The following is a 20,357-nucleotide window of genomic DNA, read 5'->3' on the forward strand; positions in this document are numbered from 1 at the left end:
CACTGGCTGGGAAGGAGTTAACCCTTTGAGGACCGTAAGATTTTGGAACGCCAAAAAAATCAATTTTTTTGTTTTTAAAGTTCATACACTTCAGTTGCTGTAACTAAGCCATTTCATGAAATAATTGGCAAAAAGCTAGATCCATTTGTTGTTTGTTGATAAGAACTAATATTTTGACTCAAACCAAAAAAAAAATAAAGAGTTTTAAGTTCTTAATCAGATGATACACGCAATTAAAAACATGGGACAAATACATCCCTTGGTCCTCAAAGGGTTAACATCTAGGGCAATCAAGGAATTGAATGTATGCCTAACAATGTGTAATGTGTATAAAGTGTGCTACTTTTACTAACAGATCTCTTTGTTTCTTATCCCTGCTTTGCAGAGATAAGACACAGAGAGATCATTCTCTCTGTACACAGCCCTGTGTTGATTGTCTGGTCTGTTATTGGACACATCTGATCAGCATTTACCAGACATGAATCATTGGCTGAGACTTGCTGACAGACTCCCACTGCGTACAATCACAGCTAGTGTTGGTGGTGATGGGGGGAGCTCATGCACACGCCCTAAACCCAGAAGCAGGCAGGGACATATCAATCTGTCACTTTGCCTGCATCAGCCACCAGTCCACAGTACATTGCTGGCGGACAGTCCTTCAGTGGATAAAGTGTTACTAAACCTACAACAGTAAAATCAGTCTGTATATGCAGTAAAGCATGCATGTTATATCCACTGTGGAACCTAAGGGGTTAATCCTCTGCATTGTATAAAAATGTTGTCTTATCCCGACTGTTCTGGTACTCTCCTTCTTCCAGTGCCCCCTTCTTATCTCGTGATAAAACATATCGCATGGAGACACACTGCACATGCTCAGTTTGGTGTGTATTGCTAGAGAGGTTTTTTTTTTTCTTGGAAGAGTGCATGTGATCAGCACAGGGCCAATCAGCACTGTCCAGACAGAGGTCAGGGGTCCCGCATCCTCCTACAGCAGAAAGAAAACTCCTCCTTCAAGCTTTAACCAGTGCTCAAGTCTCAAGACTGCTGTAACTGCTGATGTGAAAAGGTATTTAGCAGTTCATATTTACTAAAACATGTTCCATTTCCATGTGCTGTGTACTATGGGAGGCCAGATATAGTGAATGCAGAGTCCTGGGTATAGTTACACTGTAAGCAGAAGGGAACAGGAATTTTCTCTGTGAGGGTTTCAGGATAAAGCAGAGCTTTAAATGCAATACATTTCAGCCCCACTGCACCAGACATGGTGGTACACCAGCATATCAGCCCTGGTTCACACTGCTGCGACTTATCATGCGGCTTGCGACACAGAAAGTAGCATGACAAATCAAAACACATTCATTTCAGTAGGTGTCATCATAACTGTTGCAACTCAGGTCACAGCCATAAAAAATAGTTTCTGCACTACTTTTCTGCATCTTCCTTGTGGCATGAGTGCCTCAGACTCACAAAAGTTGCAAGGAAGTTGTTTATTTCTCTAATCTTTGTGACTTTGGTTGCAGCTTCAGAGAGTTTTGTAAGTTCAATAATATGTGTCACACTCTATGTTGTTATGACTTGCCAAAGCCAAAAGTTGCATTGAAGTCGCATCAAAACGCAATGCAAAGTTGCACCAGAAGTTGCATGTGTTGAGGTCGCAGCAGTGTGAACCGAGTCTTAGCCTTTATGCACTTCAGCATTGAAATAGGGTTTTAAAAGGGAGGGTACTAAATCAAGATTCGCTTCTCAACATCAAAACATTGTTGATGAGCAGCATGGTCTTTTGAGTGTATGTTTATGTGTAGCTTCCTGGTACCTGATAGTGGGACATAAATTTCAATAAACGTAATCTACATTTAGTTTCTTTAACTAAATGCAGATTAAAAAGGCTTTGCACAATATTGCTTATGGATCAATTTATAAATTAACCAGTCAATCGGAGTATATACTGTATACTGAAGCACAGGAATCTTCACCCATCAATAGTACTTTCTAGGGGATACATTCACTCTGCCATCGGAGTAAGTGTTTGGTAATACTATTTAATATTACATTTGTCCAATATAAGACCACATCTATGCCACCATTTACCTGTACAAAATTATTGGTACTTACGAAAGAGAAATCTTCAGCATTTCGACAAAGCAGCTTGGGGAAAATGGCCTGTCTCTGAAACAGATCTTCCTGCTCAAAGATATTCCCATACATGAACCCGTTCATCATGGTGGAATGGGCATGGATGTCAATGTAGAATTCCAGACTAGTTTTCTGTTGGCAAAGAAAAAAATAACAGTTGATATTTTTTGTAACTCTAGTCACTCAGCTTTCTCAGATGGGTTTTCTTGTAATGATGGCATGTTGCAATTCCAGGTAACATAGTAAAGGCCTAAAGAAGCTTTTTGTCAATTTTGAATAGTCAGTAATCTACTAATCAGTAGATTGTATGCTCTCCAAAATAACACACGCAGAACAATGTCTTGTTCTGTACTAATGTATTGTGTTTAATATGTTTTCTTTATGTTCAGAACAAAAAAGTCAAAAGTTATTTTAAACCAATGTTACTAAGCTGTGCTCCTTAATGGGATCAAATTCTTGCGCAACAGAACACAGAGGTAAAGTAGAAGTGTTTTAGGAACATCAAACAATGTCATTTGTCAGTACATTCCACTAGGCAACAAACATAAAAGAAAAAAAGTTAAACCTGAGTGACTAAATATCATGATAAAAAGGCATATTAAAGCGGGGTTCCACTCACTCTGTAAAAAAATAAAAGTCAACAGTTACAAAAACTGTAGCTACTGACTTTTAAAAAACAGCCACTTACCTGTCCCACGATCCCGCGGTGCTTCTTCAGTAGCCCGTTTCACCGGCCGTTATGTATTCCAGGCACTGACATCTTCAGTGTGGGCACCTGGCTGTGACAGCTTGCGGCTTCACAGCCGGGTGACCATTGTGCATGCGCGAGTAGTGCTGCGCTTCCTGAATGGCCTCGTTGTCTTCTGGGACCTGTAACTTGTCCCACAAGACTACGGAGAAGAAGGGTAGAATGACAACTTCCGCTTCCGATCGCCTAGGCAATCGCAGCAAAAGTGGGAGCGGGTACCTCTCAATTTCGGGGACCAATCTTTAAAGCGGAACTTCCACTTTTGGGTGGAACTCCACTTTAATAATAAAAAGCTGCCTGAATGGTCACCATTGGCATTCCAAAACTACAAAAAATGCAATAAGAAATGCAAGAGTACAATTAGGACAGCTAAAATGGATTACAAGAGGCGCATTAGTAAGGAGAGTAAAAAAGAACAACGTTTTTCAGATATATCATAAGAGTAAAAAATCTATGTCAGAACATGTTGGCCTCACACAAGATGATCAGTGGAAATTCCTTACAAGTGACTGGGAGAAGGCAACTGTATTAAATACATTCTTCTCCTCAGTTTATATGAACAGTTTATAATAAACAAGGCTTTAATGTTGATAACATTTAATTGAATGTATCCTTGCGGCTCATGGAAACCTGTGCTCAATAAAGACTAGAAACGCCTAATATGAATAATGACTAGATTGCTTGCACCTGAGAGTTCACAAAGAACTTAGTCATGCTATAGTCAGACCATTGTTCCTAACTTTTAAGGACAGACTACTGACTGGAATGGTACTAGCAGATTGTTGAAAAGCAAACATGCTACCAATATTCTAAAAAGGATCAAGATATATACCTGGAAACTAAAGACCAGTCATCCTAACATCAATAGTATGTAAACTATTGGAAGGAAAGATAAAGGACCATATTACGAATGTGCAAAGGAAAATAGTATCATTAGTAGTAACCAACTTGGATTTATGAAGAACCATTCTTTATACACCAACCTTTTACCATTCTTTGAGGAGGTGAGCTGTAATTTGGATAGAGGAAGACCTCTTGGATGTAATATATCTAAATTTTGCTAAGGTATTTGATACCCCACGAAAACTTTTTTTACAAACTAAAGTCTTTGGCCATTAATGACATTGTATGTACCTGAATAGAAAACTGGTTATGAGGGGAGTGCCCCAGGGCTCTGTCCTGGGACCAATTCTATTTAACTTTCTCAGTGTTTGCTGATTAAACAAAGCTAAGCGGAGCAATAATTTCACAAAAGGGTGTAGCAACTTTACAAGAAGTCCTACTTAAAATAGAGGAGTGGACAGCTATATGGCAGATGAGGTTTAATATTGAAACATTTACTCCTCTGGGGGAATAAAGGATGGGAAAGGATCTGGGGGTCCTAGCAGATCACAGACTCAGCAACAACATGTAATGTCAATCCACAGTAAGCAGGGCTAGCAGACTCTTAGCACACATTAAAAAAATGTATTTACTCAAGAGATAAAACTATAATACTACCACTTTAAAAAAAAACTCTGGTTCAGCCACATCTTGAATATGCCATCAAGTTATGGTCACCCATCCTCAGGAAGGATGTCCAAGAACTGTAGAGAGTTCAGTTATAAGAAACGACTACAAAAATTAAACTTACTCTCCCTGGAGAAGAGGCACATAAATGCAATATACTGTACATATCTTTAAATAGTAACTGTATCACTGGGAAAAAACAATTTCACTGGGAGAAAAGTATTTTATCTAAGGTTTCCAGTGAACACAATGTACAGGGATATGGAAATTGTTAGCGGTTGGAACGGAGTCTTTATTCAACCTTACCAACTATCATTATATGCAACTATTTACAGTTGGTACATATATAATACATTCTATATTCTGTACAAGCAGTTTCAGTTCCTTTACCTGTTAAGATATATTGAGAGAGCTGAATATGTTTATGAAGGCCTTAACTTGTCAATAAATCTAAAGAAAGATTTAGCATTATAAGTTCTAAATAGGGTTCTAAGGAAATGGCTGTAGTTGGAAGGTACACCACAACTACTGAGAAAGGGCAAGATGTAAATAAACGAGCAGGCATATGTTTGATATGTTTGAGGCTGCTCATCAGGACACAAATATCTAATTACATCTGAGTGTTTGCACACATGGAGGAGAGGTGCCAGTGAGAGTGCTGCCATTAACAATAGCTGGAGCAAGGATTCCTGTCAGCACAATGCTCCTGTGTATGTTTCTAGGTTCATAGGGAGCATATGCAGGGCTGTTGGCAGGAGCACACAGAGAAAGAGGAGCATTGCTGGTTTATTTACTTGTCGGAGGCACTTCACAGCACACAGAGAAGAAGGGGAGGTTGCTACAGTGCAGTGCTGTAGCTCCCCCATAGAAACGCCCATAAATTGGGCTTCATCCTGGAGTGGAGTTGACAGCCAGCAGAAACACAAAAAGGTGTGCTTTTATTGTGGGCACAGTTCAGAACAGAAACAAGTGCTACATTCACTTGGTCCCCTGGCAGATTCAACAAAGATTTTTACATTGTGGTGATACTTCTTATCACTGAATTTAAAGACACTCTAAAACAGGGAACCTGGGTCAGCATTCATGGTACCAGCTCAAACTGGAACATAGGCAAGGATTAAAAGATAAAGAAGCTGCATCTAGGCAGATTGCCTGCTCGTTAACTTGATGCTGCCCCAGCCGGGAGGGATGGAGTTAAGACTGTACTGTCATTTCCTGGGCTGGTTTTCACTGTTGTTTTTTGGGTTAGACCCGCTGGTCCTGTGTGGTTATAAAAAAGTGACATGGGTATGGGTCCAGAAAGCTTATGGCATGTGCGTAGTGGAGCCATCAGAAAGCCGTTAGGGAAGTCGCAAAGTAATCTGCCTGTGTCCAGTTACTCACCGCATTCAGAAGCCATCTACAATGTAGGGAGGACTGCTGGGACTTTCCAACTGCTAGAGTACTGCTATTATGGACAATGCCAAGCATGGACTTCACCTGTGCAGGTATGCTGGGGCAGCCAACAAGCCTGAGTTAGGGTCTAGGGTCGATAGAGAAAAGTCTGTTACTGTTGTCATTTGCCATGCCTTAGTTCTTCAGTAAAGAGTTGAAACTCTGCCTTTGCCTTGTCTGAAGTTATTGCAAAGGGGTGTATGTAAGTAAATAGCATACACGTGGTTTCCAGCCCAGAAAAACCTACCCCAGGGTAGGCCTCTTATGTTACCCACACTTTGGTAACATGGAGGAAGTACCACCCACCTACTACCCTACACCCTTACATGCATACTCAGTAAGAAATTTAATCAACTGCTCCGTTTAAATATGCAGGGTATCTGTCTGCTGATCCCCTGCTGATCAAAGCAAAGCGGGCAGATAATAGGTCCGCTTAGTTTATGCAGAGTGGACACAGACAGAGCCTGCTCTCCTCTAAGGGTGTTTAGAGTCCATGTACACCCAACCGCCCTATGATCCACCTAGATGGAGTGGATCCCCTTCCGTTTTTTTTAGCGGACCAGATCAGATTGGAGGCAAATGGGTGTAAATGGACACAAGTCTATAGTGGTGAAAGGAGGGTCTAATCAGGTCCGCCTGAAAAACTGACAGGCAGCTATGATTGAACCCTTTAGTGAGAGTAGCCACGAACTGGCACTGGAATTTACATGATTGTGTCATCTCTAAGCCATAATTACAGGAAGATGTTGACCCACAGTGATGCCTATACAAAGATGGCTCCGACCTGTTGATGAAAAAAGCAAATGGGGGCACTGTCAGGTGGCGTTCTGTGATCTCTATGAAAGGTAATAAATACTTGGAAGTGCTACTCTTAAACATTGCATAGCATGCATGTACCTAATATGGAAACATATCTGATGATAGGTACCAAATGATGCATCTATAATTTCTTGGAAGCTAGGAAGTAGTTGTACTTTTCTGCTCTAGTACCCTAGCCTATAAACTTCAGTCAGTCTCTTGCTTATTGCTTAGCCTTCCACAAACAGGTAATTGGTTAGTAGAATTTATTTTATTACAACATTAAATGTCATGTGTTTTATGAATAGGGACAATTATAGAAAGCACATTATTGTTGGAAGAATGCATTAATAAATAGCGAGCTCATTGTATCCCTCTGCTCCCTACAGCTTGATGTCAGTGATTCAGAAAATAGAACTCATTTATATGGAAAATAAACATATAAGATGAATTTTTGTTCTACAGAGTTTTTAAGTCTAACACATTGTATTTGAATGTTTGAATTAAACATATGATCCCGTAGCACTTTGGAGGTGTATATTTATATAGTGACAATGCATCCCTTAACAATCTGGGGAAAGTACAAATAACATAACAGATGACAGTGCCACTGTGATCCAGGTGTTGGTATCTTTTGGCACAGGAAGGTTTGATCCAAATTAATGTCACACGTGTTAATGCAAGAAGATAGCAGATGCAGGAAGAGCCATGATAACTGAGGATAACAATTGGAAAAGCAGAATAAGGTAGTCAGGTATGGCATTGCTATATGAGGACTCTGCATTGGTGGTTCCCAACCATGGAGCCTCCCTGCTAGACCATAGCTTCCCGTGGAAACTGACAGCTACCCCTTTCACATTGCCCATTTTTTTCACAATGCCCGTTTTATGCAGTGTATTTGTTTATGTTAACTATGGACAGTTGAATTATGGAGGATGAAGAATGGGTGTGTTATTACACACAGGGCATTATACACATTCTACATCACGCATTAGCAACAACATGGGTGTTGTAGTTGCTCCTGCTAACCTAGTAAGTCACAGAGATGATGGTCAATGTGGCTGTTGGGAATGACAGATTGGGGTGGAGAATCTAGCTAGTAGTGCAACTATGGGCAGAGCACTAATGTTGTGCCTAAGTGGATAGTGTGGCTGATTCTGGATGCTGATTGGCTAGCTGAGCTCTAGTATAGATGGAAAGAGTAAGCAAGTGAGTTATAGTGCATGGTAGTGTAGTGCAGGAGATGGTTGTGCTGAAGGTACAGTATGAACTATGTACTCCCCAACACACATTTATTTTGTTATTTCAGGTACTTATATAGCACCTTCAATTTTACACAGCACTTTACATATATATTGTACATTCACATCAGTCCCTAACCCTCAAGGGGTGTACAGTCTAAGGTCCCTAACTCACATTCATACATACACATACTAGGGCCAATTAGACAGGATCCAATTAACCTACCATCATATCTTTGGAGTGTGGGGGGAAACTGGAGTACCTAGAGGAAACCCACACAGGCACAGGGAAAACATGCAAACTCCAGGTAGGTGGTGCCGTGGCTGGGATTCGAACCAACGACCATCTTACTGCCAGGCAGAAATGCTAACCATTTAGCCACTGTGCTTTCCACACATAGACCAGGCTGTACATTACCATCATAAACCACCTTTGCAGCTCAGTTCACTCTGCTTTCCACCCCCAACAGTAAATCTGCAGCCACCAAGCTCTCTAATTTCTCATGTAAAGACGTAGCAGGTGATTTAGGAGGGAGGAAAAAAGTGAGCTGAGCATCTGAGAGACTTGAACCACTTTAGTGCTTCTGCTATGAACTTTGTGCTGCAGGGGGTCAATAAGGTTTAGTCACTGCTTGTTAAGAATATGTAAATACTCCCATAGACCATGGTTCCCAACTGTCCCTTATGTGGAGGTGCATATCCATCTGACCCTCTTTCCACCTAAGATGTACCTCTTTTTGGTCTGCTGTATGGATCTCTGTATAAAAGTTGACAGTTAAATGGCAAAAGGTTACATGATACTAAGGGCTAATGTGCACGGGTGCATTTCCCAGTACAACATAAAAACATCTAGCATATTTTTGTGCCTGAGCATTCCTGCTGCTCCAAACAGCCACCCATATGTATAAATGGTTGCTTGAGGGCATGTGGTATGGTTTTGGTGGGGAGGGCTCTTGCTCGTTGGGCTTTGCATGCTTGGATAAGGGTCTGATATGGATTTTGGGGGGGAACCCGCATGATTTTTTAAAAAATGTTGATGTGGTATTCCCCTTAGAATCCACACCAGACCTAAGGTCACCCGGGTAGGTACAATATCTTTACAAATAGCTCTTCTCCACACTCTTTATCACCATATCCTTGTTATTATTTTCTGCTATGTTCTCCAATGCCATGCAAAGAAAAAAAGCTCAACATAGTGTAGTATGTACAACCATCAATATTTTATTTAAAACATAATGCACTCACTTAAAAAGTGTCCATTTGGGACACTGCAGTATAAAGGCTCACAGTTAATCACATCCAGTGTGTTGGGCCACTCACAAAATGGCAGCTCGTAAACGTTTGTGGCTTGACGTCATCGGCCCACCCTATGTGTTACATCATAACTAGAGATGAGCGAAGAAATGAAAAATTCGATTCGACTGATTCGGCGAATTCGTGGACAATATTCGATTCGAGTCGAATAAATTCGCTGTGAATTTAACTTAAAAAAGGGTGTTTCTAGGCTTCAGAGAGACTTAATATTAGTGCAGAACACTGTACCTTTAATTTAAATGCCCTTGGAGTCTGCTGGGGAAGAGAAATAATACTGTCAGTCAGTATGACATGCAGATGAGTGCCGTCGATCTTAGAATCACCGCACACTTCACTCATTTGGGCAGTCACGGGGCCAAAACCAGAGTGTGGAGCCACAGTGTGGCGGTGGAGGCAGCAGCAATGGGAGGCCATACAGCACCCTATGACAAAAATGGAAACCACCAGCAGTGTGAGGAGACCTGAAAGTGGCACATGGCAGAGTGTGGCGATAGAGACAGCAGCAATGGGAGGCCGTACAGGGACCCATGACACACTCTGGACCTGGCAGCAGCATGAGGAGGCGGTACAGGGGCCCATGACAGATTACGGGCCTGGCAGCAGCATGAGGAGTCGGTACAGGGGCCCATGGCAGATTACGGGCCTGGCAGCAGCAATGGGAGGCCGTACAGGGACCCATGACACACTCTGGACCTGGCAGCAGCATGGGGAGGCGGTACAGGGGCCCATGACAGATTACGGGCCTGGCAGCAGCATGAGGAGTCGGTACGGGGGCCCATGACACACTCTGGACCTGGCAGCAGCATGAGGAGGCGGTACAGGGGCGCATGACAGATTACGAGCCTGGCAGCAGCAACTTGGACAGGAGGACGTTCAGCTTCTGCACCGTCGGGTGCGTGCTCGCAAACTGTTGTCTCTTGGAAACGGATTCCAAGAAAGACTGCTGACGGAATCCGTGAAGAGGAGTAGCAGGAGAAGGAGCATCTGAACGAGCGGAATATGCCAACAAGCGACAACAGTGGCCCATGACAGATTACGGGCCTGGCAGCAGCATGAGGAGTCGGTACGGGGGCCCATGGCAGATTACGGGCCTGGCAGCAGCTATGGGAGGCCCGTAATCTGCCAGCACCCTATGACAAAAAATGGAACCCACCAGCAGTGTGAGGAGACCTGAAAGTGGCACATGGCAGAGTGTGGCGATGGAGACAGCAGCAATGGGAGGCCGTACAGGGACCCATGAGAGACTCTGGACCTGGCAGCAGCATGAGGAGGCGGTATAGGGGCCCATGGCAGATTAGGGGCCTGGCAGCAGCTATGGGAGGCCCGTAATCTGCCAGCACCCTATGACAAAAAATGGAACACACCAGCAGTGTGAGGAGACCTGAAAGTGGCACATGGCAGAGTGTGGCGATGGAGGCAGCAGCAATGGGAGGCCGTACAGGGACCCATGAGAGACTCTGGACTTGGCAGCAGCATGAGGAGGCGGTATAGGGGCCCATGGCAGATTAGGGGCCTGGCAGCAGCTATGGGAGGCCCGTAATCTGCCAGCACCCTATGACAAAAAATGGAACACACCAGCAGTGTGAGGAGACCTGAAAGTGGCACATGTTTGGGGCATGATTCATGGCGGATTTAGTCAGTTGTGTCAGGAACTGGTGGTTTGAAATCCAGACTAATCCACGCCTGATTCATTTTCACAAACGTCAGTCTCTCCACACTTTGGGTGGACAGTCGTGTCCTCCGCGGAGTTGCAATACCTCCTGCCGCACTAAACACGCGCTCCGATGCCACGCTACTGGCCGGGCATGACAGCCTTTCAAGGGCAAATTCAGCTAGTTGGGGCCAAAGGTCAAGTTTCGTTGCCCAGTAGTCAAGGGGATTGTCTACCTCGGTTGGCAGGGTGCTGTCCAAGTAGGCCTAAGCCTGTTGTTTGAGGTCCTGCTCCAGGTCCACCTGATGCTGCTGCTGCTGCTGCGGCTGGTTAGTAGTTTCCTCACTGCGCTGGTGAAGAAAGCTACTCATCATCGACTGCAGACTGAGGCAGCCGCTGCTGGTGGAGCTGCCACTGCTCCTACCACCCCACCCCTCCCCTGCTGCCATGGCAGCGGAACACGAGCGCACAGGGCCCACAGTGTCTGAGGATGGACGTTGGCGCAGACAGGCAGAGACCAGCTGACTACATAGGTGTTTTTTATAGTACGTTATTTTGGCCTCCCTCTCAGCAGGTGTGAAAAAGGCCACCATTTTTGAACGGTAGCGAGGGTCCAACAAGGTGGACAGCCAAAAGTCATCCCTCTGTCTGATGGTTATTATTCGGCTGTCGCTACGCAAGCAACCGAGCATGCTATGGGCCATTTGTGCCAAGGAATGCGAGGGACTCCCTGCCTCCATCTCCACAGCATACTGCCACGGTGCGTCTAGGTCCTCTGTCTCCTCTTCCTCCTCCTCTACCAGATGCTCCTGCTCCTCCACTCCTGTCCGCTGAGTGGAAAAACCACCCATTTCACTCAATAATTCCTGAGCACCAATGTCCTCCTCTACCTCCTCCTCTTCTTCCAGTCCTGCCCCCACAGGGGCCATGTGGCGTTGAGATCTGTGCGCCACGTCTACCGCACCCTGACCAGCCATTGTTAACAGCATTTGTTCCAGGACGTGCAACAGAGGAATGACGTCGTTCATCCCATAGTCCTGCCGACTCACGAATAGCGTGGCCTCCTCAAAGGGCCTGAGCAAGCGCAGGTGTCACGCATGAGCTGCCAATGGCTGACATCTAAGTTACACAGGGAGTACCTTTATCTGCTTTTAACATCAGGAAATCTGTGATGGCCTTTTGCTGTTCGTAAAGGCGGTCTAACATATGTAGGGTTGAATTCCACCTTGTTGCAACGTCACAGCATGAGGAGTCGGTATAGGGGCCCATGGCAGATTAGGGGCCTGGCAGCAGTTATGGGAGGCCCATAATCTGCCAGCACCCTATGACAAAAAATGGAACACACCAGCAGTGTGAGGAGACCTGAAAGTGGCACATGGCAGAGTGTGGCGATGGAGACAGCAGCAATGGGAGGCCGTACAGGGACCCATGAGAGACTCTGGACCTGGCAGCAGCATGAGGAGGCGGTATATAGGGGCCTACGGCAGATTAGGGGCCTGGCAGCAGCTATAGGAGGCCCGTAATCTGCCAGCACCCTATGTCAAAAAATTCAACACACCAGCAGTGTGTGAGGAGACCTGAAAGTGGCACATGGCAGAGTGTGGCGATGGAGACAGCAGCAATGGGAGGCCGTACAGGGACCCATGACAGACTCTGGACTTGGCAGCAGCATGAGGAGGCGGTATATAGGGGCTTATGGCAGATTAGGGGCCTGGCAGCAGCTATAGGAGGCCCGTAATCTGCCAGCACCCTATGTCAAAAAATTCAACACACCAGCAGTGTGAGGAGACCTGAAAGTGGCACATGGCAGAGTGTGGCGATGGAGACAGCAGCAATGGGAGGCCGTACAGGGACCCATGACAGACTCTGAACTTGGCAGCAGCATGAGGAGGCGTTATATAGGGGCCCATGGCAGATTAGGGGCCTGGCAGCAGCTATGTGAGGCCCGTAATCTGCCTGCACCCTATGTCAAAAAATTTAACACACCAGCAGTGTGAAGAGACCTGAAAGTGGCACATGGCAGCAGAGTGTGGCGATGGAGACAGCAGCAATGGGAGGCCGTACAGGGACCATGACAGACTCTGGACTTGGCAGCAGCATGAGGAGGCGGTATATAGGGGCCCATGGCAGATTAGGGGCCTGGCAGCAGCTATGTGAGGCCCGTTATCTTGCAGCACCCTATGTCAAAAAATTTAACACACCAGCAGTGTGAAGAGACCTGAAAGTGGCACATGGCAGCAGAGTGTGGCGATGGAGACAGCAGCAATGGGAGGCCGTACAGGGACCCATGAGAGACTCTGGACCTGGCAGCAGCAGGAGGAGGCGGTATATAGGGGCCCATGGCAGATTAGGGGCCTGGCAGCAGCTATGTGAGGCCCGTAATCTGCCTGCACCCTATGTCAAAAAATTTAACACACCAGCAGTGTGAAGAGACCTGAAAGTGGCACATGGCAGCAGAGTGTGGCGATGGAGACAGCAGCAATGGGAGGCCGTACAGGGACCATGACAGACTCTGGACTTGGCAGCAGCATGAGGAGGCGGTATATAGGGGCCCATGGCAGATTAGGGGCCTGGCAGCAGCTATGTGAGGCCCGTTATCTTGCAGCACCCTATGTCAAAAAATTTAACACACCAGCAGTGTGAAGAGACCTGAAAGTGGCACATGGCAGCAGAGTGTGGCGATGGAGACAGCAGCAATGGGAGGCCGTACAGGGACCCATGAGAGACTCTGGACCTGGCAGCAGCAGGAGGAGGCGGTATATAGGGGCCCATGGCAGATTAGGGGCCTGGCAGCAGCTATGTGAGGCCCGTAATCTGCCTGCACCCTATGTCAAAAAATTTAACACACCAGCAGTGTGAAGAGACCTGAAAGTGGCACATGGCAGCAGAGTGTGGCGATGGAGACAGCAGCAATGGGAGGCCGTACAGGGACCATGACAGACTCTGGACTTGGCAGCAGCATGAGGAGGCGGTATATAGGGGCCCATGGCAGATTAGGGGCCTGGCAGCAGCTATGTGAGGCCCGTTATCTTGCAGCACCCTATGTCAAAAAATTTAACACACCAGCAGTGTGAAGAGACCTGAAAGTGGCACATGGCAGCAGAGTGTGGCGATGGAGACAGCAGCAATGGGAGGCCGTACAGGGACCCATGAGAGACTCTGGACCTGGCAGCAGCATGAGGAGGCGGTATATTGGGGCCCATGGCAGATTAGGGGCCTGGCAGCAGCTATGTGAGGCCCGTTATCTTGCAGCACCCTATGTCAAAAAATTTTACACACCAGCAGTGTGAAGAGACCTGAAAGTGGCACATGGCAGCAGAGTGTGGCGATGGAGACAGCAGCAATGGGAGGCCGTACAGGGACCCATGAGAGACTCTGGACCTGGCAGCAGCAGGAGGAGGTGGTATATAGGGGCCCATGGCAGATTAGGGGCCTGGCAGCAGCTATGTGAGGCCCGTTATCTTGCAGCACCCTATGTCAAAAAATTTAACACACCAGCAGTGTGAAGAGACCTGAAAGTGGCACATGGCAGCAGAGTGTGGCGATGGAGACAGCAGCAATGGGAGGCCGTACAGGGACCATGACAGACTCTGGACTTGGCAGCAGCATGAGGAGGCGGTATATAGGGGCCCATGGCAGATTAGGGGCCTGGCAGCAGCTATGTGAGGCCCGTTATCTTGCAGCACCCTATGTCAAAAAATTTAACACACCAGCAGTGTGAAGAGACCTGAAAGTGGCACATGGCAGCAGAGTGTGGCGATGGAGACAGCAGCAATGGGAGGCCGTACAGGGACCCATGAGAGACTCTGGACCTGGCAGCAGCAGGAGGAGGCGGTATATAGGGGCCCATGGCAGATTAGGGGCCTGGCAGCAGCTATGTGAGGCCCGTAATCTGCCTGCACCCTATGTCAAAAAATTTAACACACCAGCAGTGTGAAGAGACCTGAAAGTGGCACATGGCAGCAGAGTGTGGCGATGGAGACAGCAGCAATGGGAGGCCGTACAGGGACCATGACAGACTCTGGACTTGGCAGCAGCATGAGGAGGCGGTATATAGGGGCCCATGGCAGATTAGGGGCCTGGCAGCAGCTATGTGAGGCCCGTTATCTTGCAGCACCCTATGTCAAAAAATTTAACACACCAGCAGTGTGAAGAGACCTGAAAGTGGCACATGGCAGCAGAGTGTGGCGATGGAGACAGCAGCAATGGGAGGCCGTACAGGGACCCATGAGAGACTCTGGACCTGGCAGCAGCAGGAGGAGGCGGTATATAGGGGCCCATGGCAGATTAGGGGCCTGGCAGCAGCTATGTGAGGCCCGTAATCTGCCTGCACCCTATGTCAAAAAATTTAACACACCAGCAGTGTGAAGAGACCTGAAAGTGGCACATGGCAGCAGAGTGTGGCGATGGAGACAGCAGCAATGGGAGGCCGTACAGGGACCCATGACAGACTCTGAACTTGGCAGCAGCATGAGGAGGCGGTATATAGGGGCCCATGGCAGATTAGGGGCCTGGCAGCAGCTATAGGAGGCCCGTAATCTGCCAGCACCCTATGTCAAAAAATTTAACACACCAGCAGTGTGAAGAGACCTGAAAGTGGCACATGGCAGCAGAGTGTGGCGATGGAGACAGCAGCAATGGGAGGCCGTACAGGGACCATGACAGACTCTGGACTTGGCAGCAGCATGAGGAGGCGGTATATAGGGGCCCATGGCAGATTAGGGGCCTGGCAGCAGCTATGTGAGGCCCGTTATCTTGCAGCACCCTATGTCAAAAAATTTTACACACCAGCAGTGTGAAGAGACCTGAAAGTGGCACATGGCAGCAGAGTGTGGCGATGGAGACAGCAGCAATGGGAGGCCGTACAGGGACCCATGAGAGACTCTGGACCTGGCAGCAGCAGGAGGAGGTGGTATATAGGGGCCCATGGCAGATTAGGGGCCTGGCAGCAGCTATGTGAGGCCCGTAATCTGCCTGCACCCTATGTCAAAAAATTTAACACACCAGCAGTGTGAAGAGACCTGAAAGTGGCACATGGCAGCAGAGTGTGGCGATGGAGACAGCAGCAATGGGAGGCCGTACAGGGACCCATGAGAGACTCTGGACCTGGCAGCAGCAGGAGGAGGTGGTATATAGGGGCCCATGGCAGATTAGGGGCCTGGCAGCAGCTATGTGAGGCCCGTTATCTTGCAGCACCCTATGTCAAAAAATTTTACACACCAGCAGTGTGAAGAGACCTGAAAGTGGCACATGGCAGCAGAGTGTGGCGATGGAGACAGCAGCAATGGGAGGCCGTACAGGGACCCATGAGAGACTCTGGACCTGGCAGCAGCAGGAGGAGGTGGTATATAGGGGCCCATGGCAGATTAGGGGCCTGGCAGCAGCTATGTGAGGCCCGTTATCTTGCAGCACCCTATGTCAAAAAATTTAACACACCAGCAGTGTGAAGAGACCTGAAAGTGGCACATGGCAGCAGAGTGTGGCGATGGAGACAGCAGCAATGGGAGGCCGTACAGGGACCATGACAGACTCTGGACTTGGCAGCAGCATGAGGAGCCGGTATATAGGGGCCCATGGCAGATTAGGGGCCTGGCAGCAGCTATGTGAGGCCCGTTATCTTGCAGCACCCTATGTCAAAAAATTTAACACACCAGCAGTGTGAAGAGACCTGAAAGTGGCACATGGCAGCAGAGTGTGGCGATGGAGACAGCAGCAATGGGAGGCCGTACAGGGACCCATGAGAGACTCTGGACCTGGCAGCAGCAGGAGGAGGCGGTATATAGGGGCCCATGGCAGATTAGGGGCCTGGCAGCAGCTATGTGAGGCCCGTAATCTGCCTGCACCCTATGTCAAAAAATTTAACACACCAGCAGTGTGAAGAGACCTGAAAGTGGCACATGGCAGCAGAGTGTGGCGATGGAGACAGCAGCAATGGGAGGCCGTACAGGGACCATGACAGACTCTGGACTTGGCAGCAGCATGAGGAGGCGGTATATAGGGGCCCATGGCAGATTAGGGGCCTGGCAGCAGCTATGTGAGGCCCGTTATCTTGCAGCACCCTATGTCAAAAAATTTAACACACCAGCAGTGTGAAGAGACCTGAAAGTGGCACATGGCAGCAGAGTGTGGCGATGGAGACAGCAGCAATGGGAGGCCGTACAGGGACCCATGAGAGACTCTGGACCTGGCAGCAGCAGGAGGAGGCGGTATATAGGGGCCCATGGCAGATTAGGGGCCTGGCAGCAGCTATGTGAGGCCCGTAATCTGCCTGCACCCTATGTCAAAAAATTTAACACACCAGCAGTGTGAAGAGACCTGAAAGTGGCACATGGCAGCAGAGTGTGGCGATGGAGACAGCAGCAATGGGAGGCCGTACAGGGACCCATGACAGACTCTGAACTTGGCAGCAGCATGAGGAGGCGGTATATAGGGGCCCATGGCAGATTAGGGGCCTGGCAGCAGCTATAGGAGGCCCGTAATCTGCCAGCACCCTATGTCAAAAAATTTAACACACCAGCAGTGTGAAGAGACCTGAAAGTGGCACATGGCAGCAGAGTGTGGCGATGGAGACAGCAGCAATGGGAGGCCGTACAGGGACCATGACAGACTCTGGACTTGGCAGCAGCATGAGGAGGCGGTATATAGGGGCCCATGGCAGATTAGGGGCCTGGCAGCAGCTATGTGAGGCCCGTTATCTTGCAGCACCCTATGTCAAAAAATTTTACACACCAGCAGTGTGAAGAGACCTGAAAGTGGCACATGGCAGCAGAGTGTGGCGATGGAGACAGCAGCAATGGGAGGCCGTACAGGGACCCATGAGAGACTCTGGACCTGGCAGCAGCAGGAGGAGGTGGTATATAGGGGCCCATGGCAGATTAGGGGCCTGGCAGCAGCTATGTGAGGCCCGTAATCTGCCTGCACCCTATGTCAAAAAATTTAACACACCAGCAGTGTGAAGAGACCTGAAAGTGGCACATGGCAGCAGAGTGTGGCGATGGAGACAGCAGCAATGGGAGGCCGTACAGGGACCCATGAGAGACTCTGGACCTGGCAGCAGCAGGAGGAGGTGGTATATAGGGGCCCATGGCAGATTAGGGGCCTGGCAGCAGCTATGTGAGGCCCGTAATCTGCCTGCACCCTATGTCAAAAAATTTAACACACCAGCAGTGTGAAGAGACCTGAAAGTGGCACATGGCAGCAGAGTGTGGCGATGGAGACAGCAGCAATGGGAGGCCGTACAGGGACCATGACAGACTCTGGACTTGGCAGCAGCATGAGGAGGCGGTATATAGGGGCCCATGGCAGATTAGGGGCCTGGCAGCAGCTATGTGAGGCCCGTTATCTTGCAGCACCCTATGTCAAAAAATTTAACACACCAGCAGTGTGAAGAGACCTGAAAGTGGCACATGGCAGCAGAGTGTGGCGATGGAGACAGCAGCAATGGGAGGCCGTACAGGGACCCATGAGAGACTCTGGACCTGGCAGCAGCATGAGGAGGCGGTATATTGGGGCCCATGGCAGATTAGGGGCCTGGCAGCAGCTATGTGAGGCCCGTTATCTTGCAGCACCCTATGTCAAAAAATTTTACACACCAGCAGTGTGAAGAGACCTGAAAGTGGCACATGGCAGCAGAGTGTGGCGATGGAGACAGCAGCAATGGGAGGCCGTACAGGGACCCATGAGAGACTCTGGACCTGGCAGCAGCAGGAGGAGGTGGTATATAGGGGCCCATGGCAGATTAGGGGCCTGGCAGCAGCTATGTGAGGCCCGTTATCTTGCAGCACCCTATGTCAAAAAATTTAACACACCAGCAGTGTGAAGAGACCTGAAAGTGGCACATGGCAGCAGAGTGTGGCGATGGAGACAGCAGCAATGGGAGGCCGTACAGGGACCCATGAGAGACTCTGGACCTGGCAGCAGCATGAGGAGGCGGTATATTGGGGCCCATGGCAGATTAGGGGCCTGGCAGCAGCTATGTGAGGCCCGTTATCTTGCAGCACCCTATGTCAAAAAATTTTACACACCAGCAGTGTGAAGAGACCTGAAAGTGGCACATGGCAGCAGAGTGTGGCGATGGAGACAGCAGCAATGGGAGGCCGTACAGGGACCCATGAGAGACTCTGGACCTGGCAGCAGCAGGAGGAGGTGGTATATAGGGGCCCATGGCAGATTAGGGGCCTGGCAGCAGCTATGTGAGGCCCGTAATCTGCCTGCACCCTATGTCAAAAAATTTAACACACCAGCAGTGTGAAGAGACCTGAAAGTGGCACATGGCAGCAGAGTGTGGCGATGGAGACAGCAGCAATGGGAGGCCGTACAGGGACCCATGAGAGACTCTGGACCTGGCAGCAGCAGGAGGAGGCGGTATATAGGGGCCTATGGCAGATTAGGGGCCTGGCAGCAGCTATAGGAGGCCCGTAATCTGCCAGCACCCTATGTCAAAAAATTCAACACACCAGCAGTGTGAGGAGACCTGAAAGTGGCACATGTTTGAGGCATGATTCATGGCGGATTTAGTCAGTTGTGTCAGGAACTGGTGGTTTGAAATCCAGACTAATCCACGCCTGATTCATTTTCACAAACGTGAGTCTCTCCACACTTTGGGTGGACAGTCGTGTCCTCCGCGGAGTTACAATACCTCCTGCCGCACTAAACACGCGCTCCGATGCCACGCTACTGGCCGGGCATGACAGCCTTTCAAGGGCAAATTCAGCTAGTTGGGGCCAAAGGTCAAGTTTCGTTGCCCAGTAGTCAAGGGGATTGTCTACCTCGGTTGGCAGGGTGCTGTCCAAGTAGGCCCAAGCCTGTTGTTTGAGCTCCTGCTCCAGGTCCACCTGATGCTGCTGCTGCTGCTGCGGCTGGTTAGTAGTTTCCTCACTGCGCTGGTGAAGAAAGCTACTCATCATCGACTGCAGACTGAGGCAGCCGCTGCTGGTGGAGCTGCCACTGCTCCTACCACCCCACCCCTCCCCTGCTGCCATGCCAGCGGAACGCGAGCGCACAGGGCCCACAGTGTCTGAGGATGGACGTTGGCGCACAAAGGCAGAGACCAACTGACTACATAGGTGGTTTTTATAGTACGTAATTTTGGCCTCCCTCTCAGCAGGTGTGAAAAAGGCCACCATTTTGGACCGGTAGCGAGGGTCCAACAAGGTGGACAGCCAAAAGTCATCCCTCTGTCTGATGGTTATTATTCGGCTGTCGCTACGCAAGCAACCGAGCATGCTATGGGCCATTTGTGCCAAGGAATGCGAGGGACTCCCTGCCTCCATCTCCACAGCATACTGCCACGGTGCGTCTGGGTCCTCTGTCTCCTCCTCCTCCTCCTCTACCAGATGCTCCTGCTCCTCCACTCCTGTCCGCTGAGTGGAAAAACCACCCATTTCACTCAATAATTCCTGAGCACAAATGTCCTCCTCTACCTCCTCCTCTTCTTCCTGTCCTGCCCCCACAGGGGTCATGTGGCGTTGAGATCTGTGCGCCACGTCTACCGCACCCTGACCAGCCATTGTTAACAGCATTTGTTCCA

General features: G+C 48.7%; 1 protein-coding gene across 2 annotated transcripts in view; it reads right to left on the minus strand.

Moving 5' to 3' along the window:
• LOC149456841 (cytosolic carboxypeptidase 6-like) overlaps window positions 1–20,357 on the minus strand; it is a 2,243,892-nt gene that overhangs the window by 216,816 nt on the left and 2,006,719 nt on the right. For both annotated transcript variants that reach the window (XM_089684448.1, XM_089684447.1), the window contains exon 10: window positions 2,113–2,265. In XM_089684448.1, coding sequence (XP_089540574.1) covers window positions 2,113–2,265 — 153 coding nt within the window. The remainder of the gene's footprint in view (window positions 1–2,112; window positions 2,266–20,357) is intronic.

The sequence above is a fragment of the Staurois parvus genome, unplaced genomic scaffold (genome assembly GCF_062004578.1).
Source record: "Staurois parvus isolate SC_StPar_1 unplaced genomic scaffold, SC_StPar_1.0 ptg000347l, whole genome shotgun sequence".
Classification (NCBI taxonomy): domain Eukaryota; kingdom Metazoa; phylum Chordata; class Amphibia; order Anura; family Ranidae; genus Staurois; species Staurois parvus.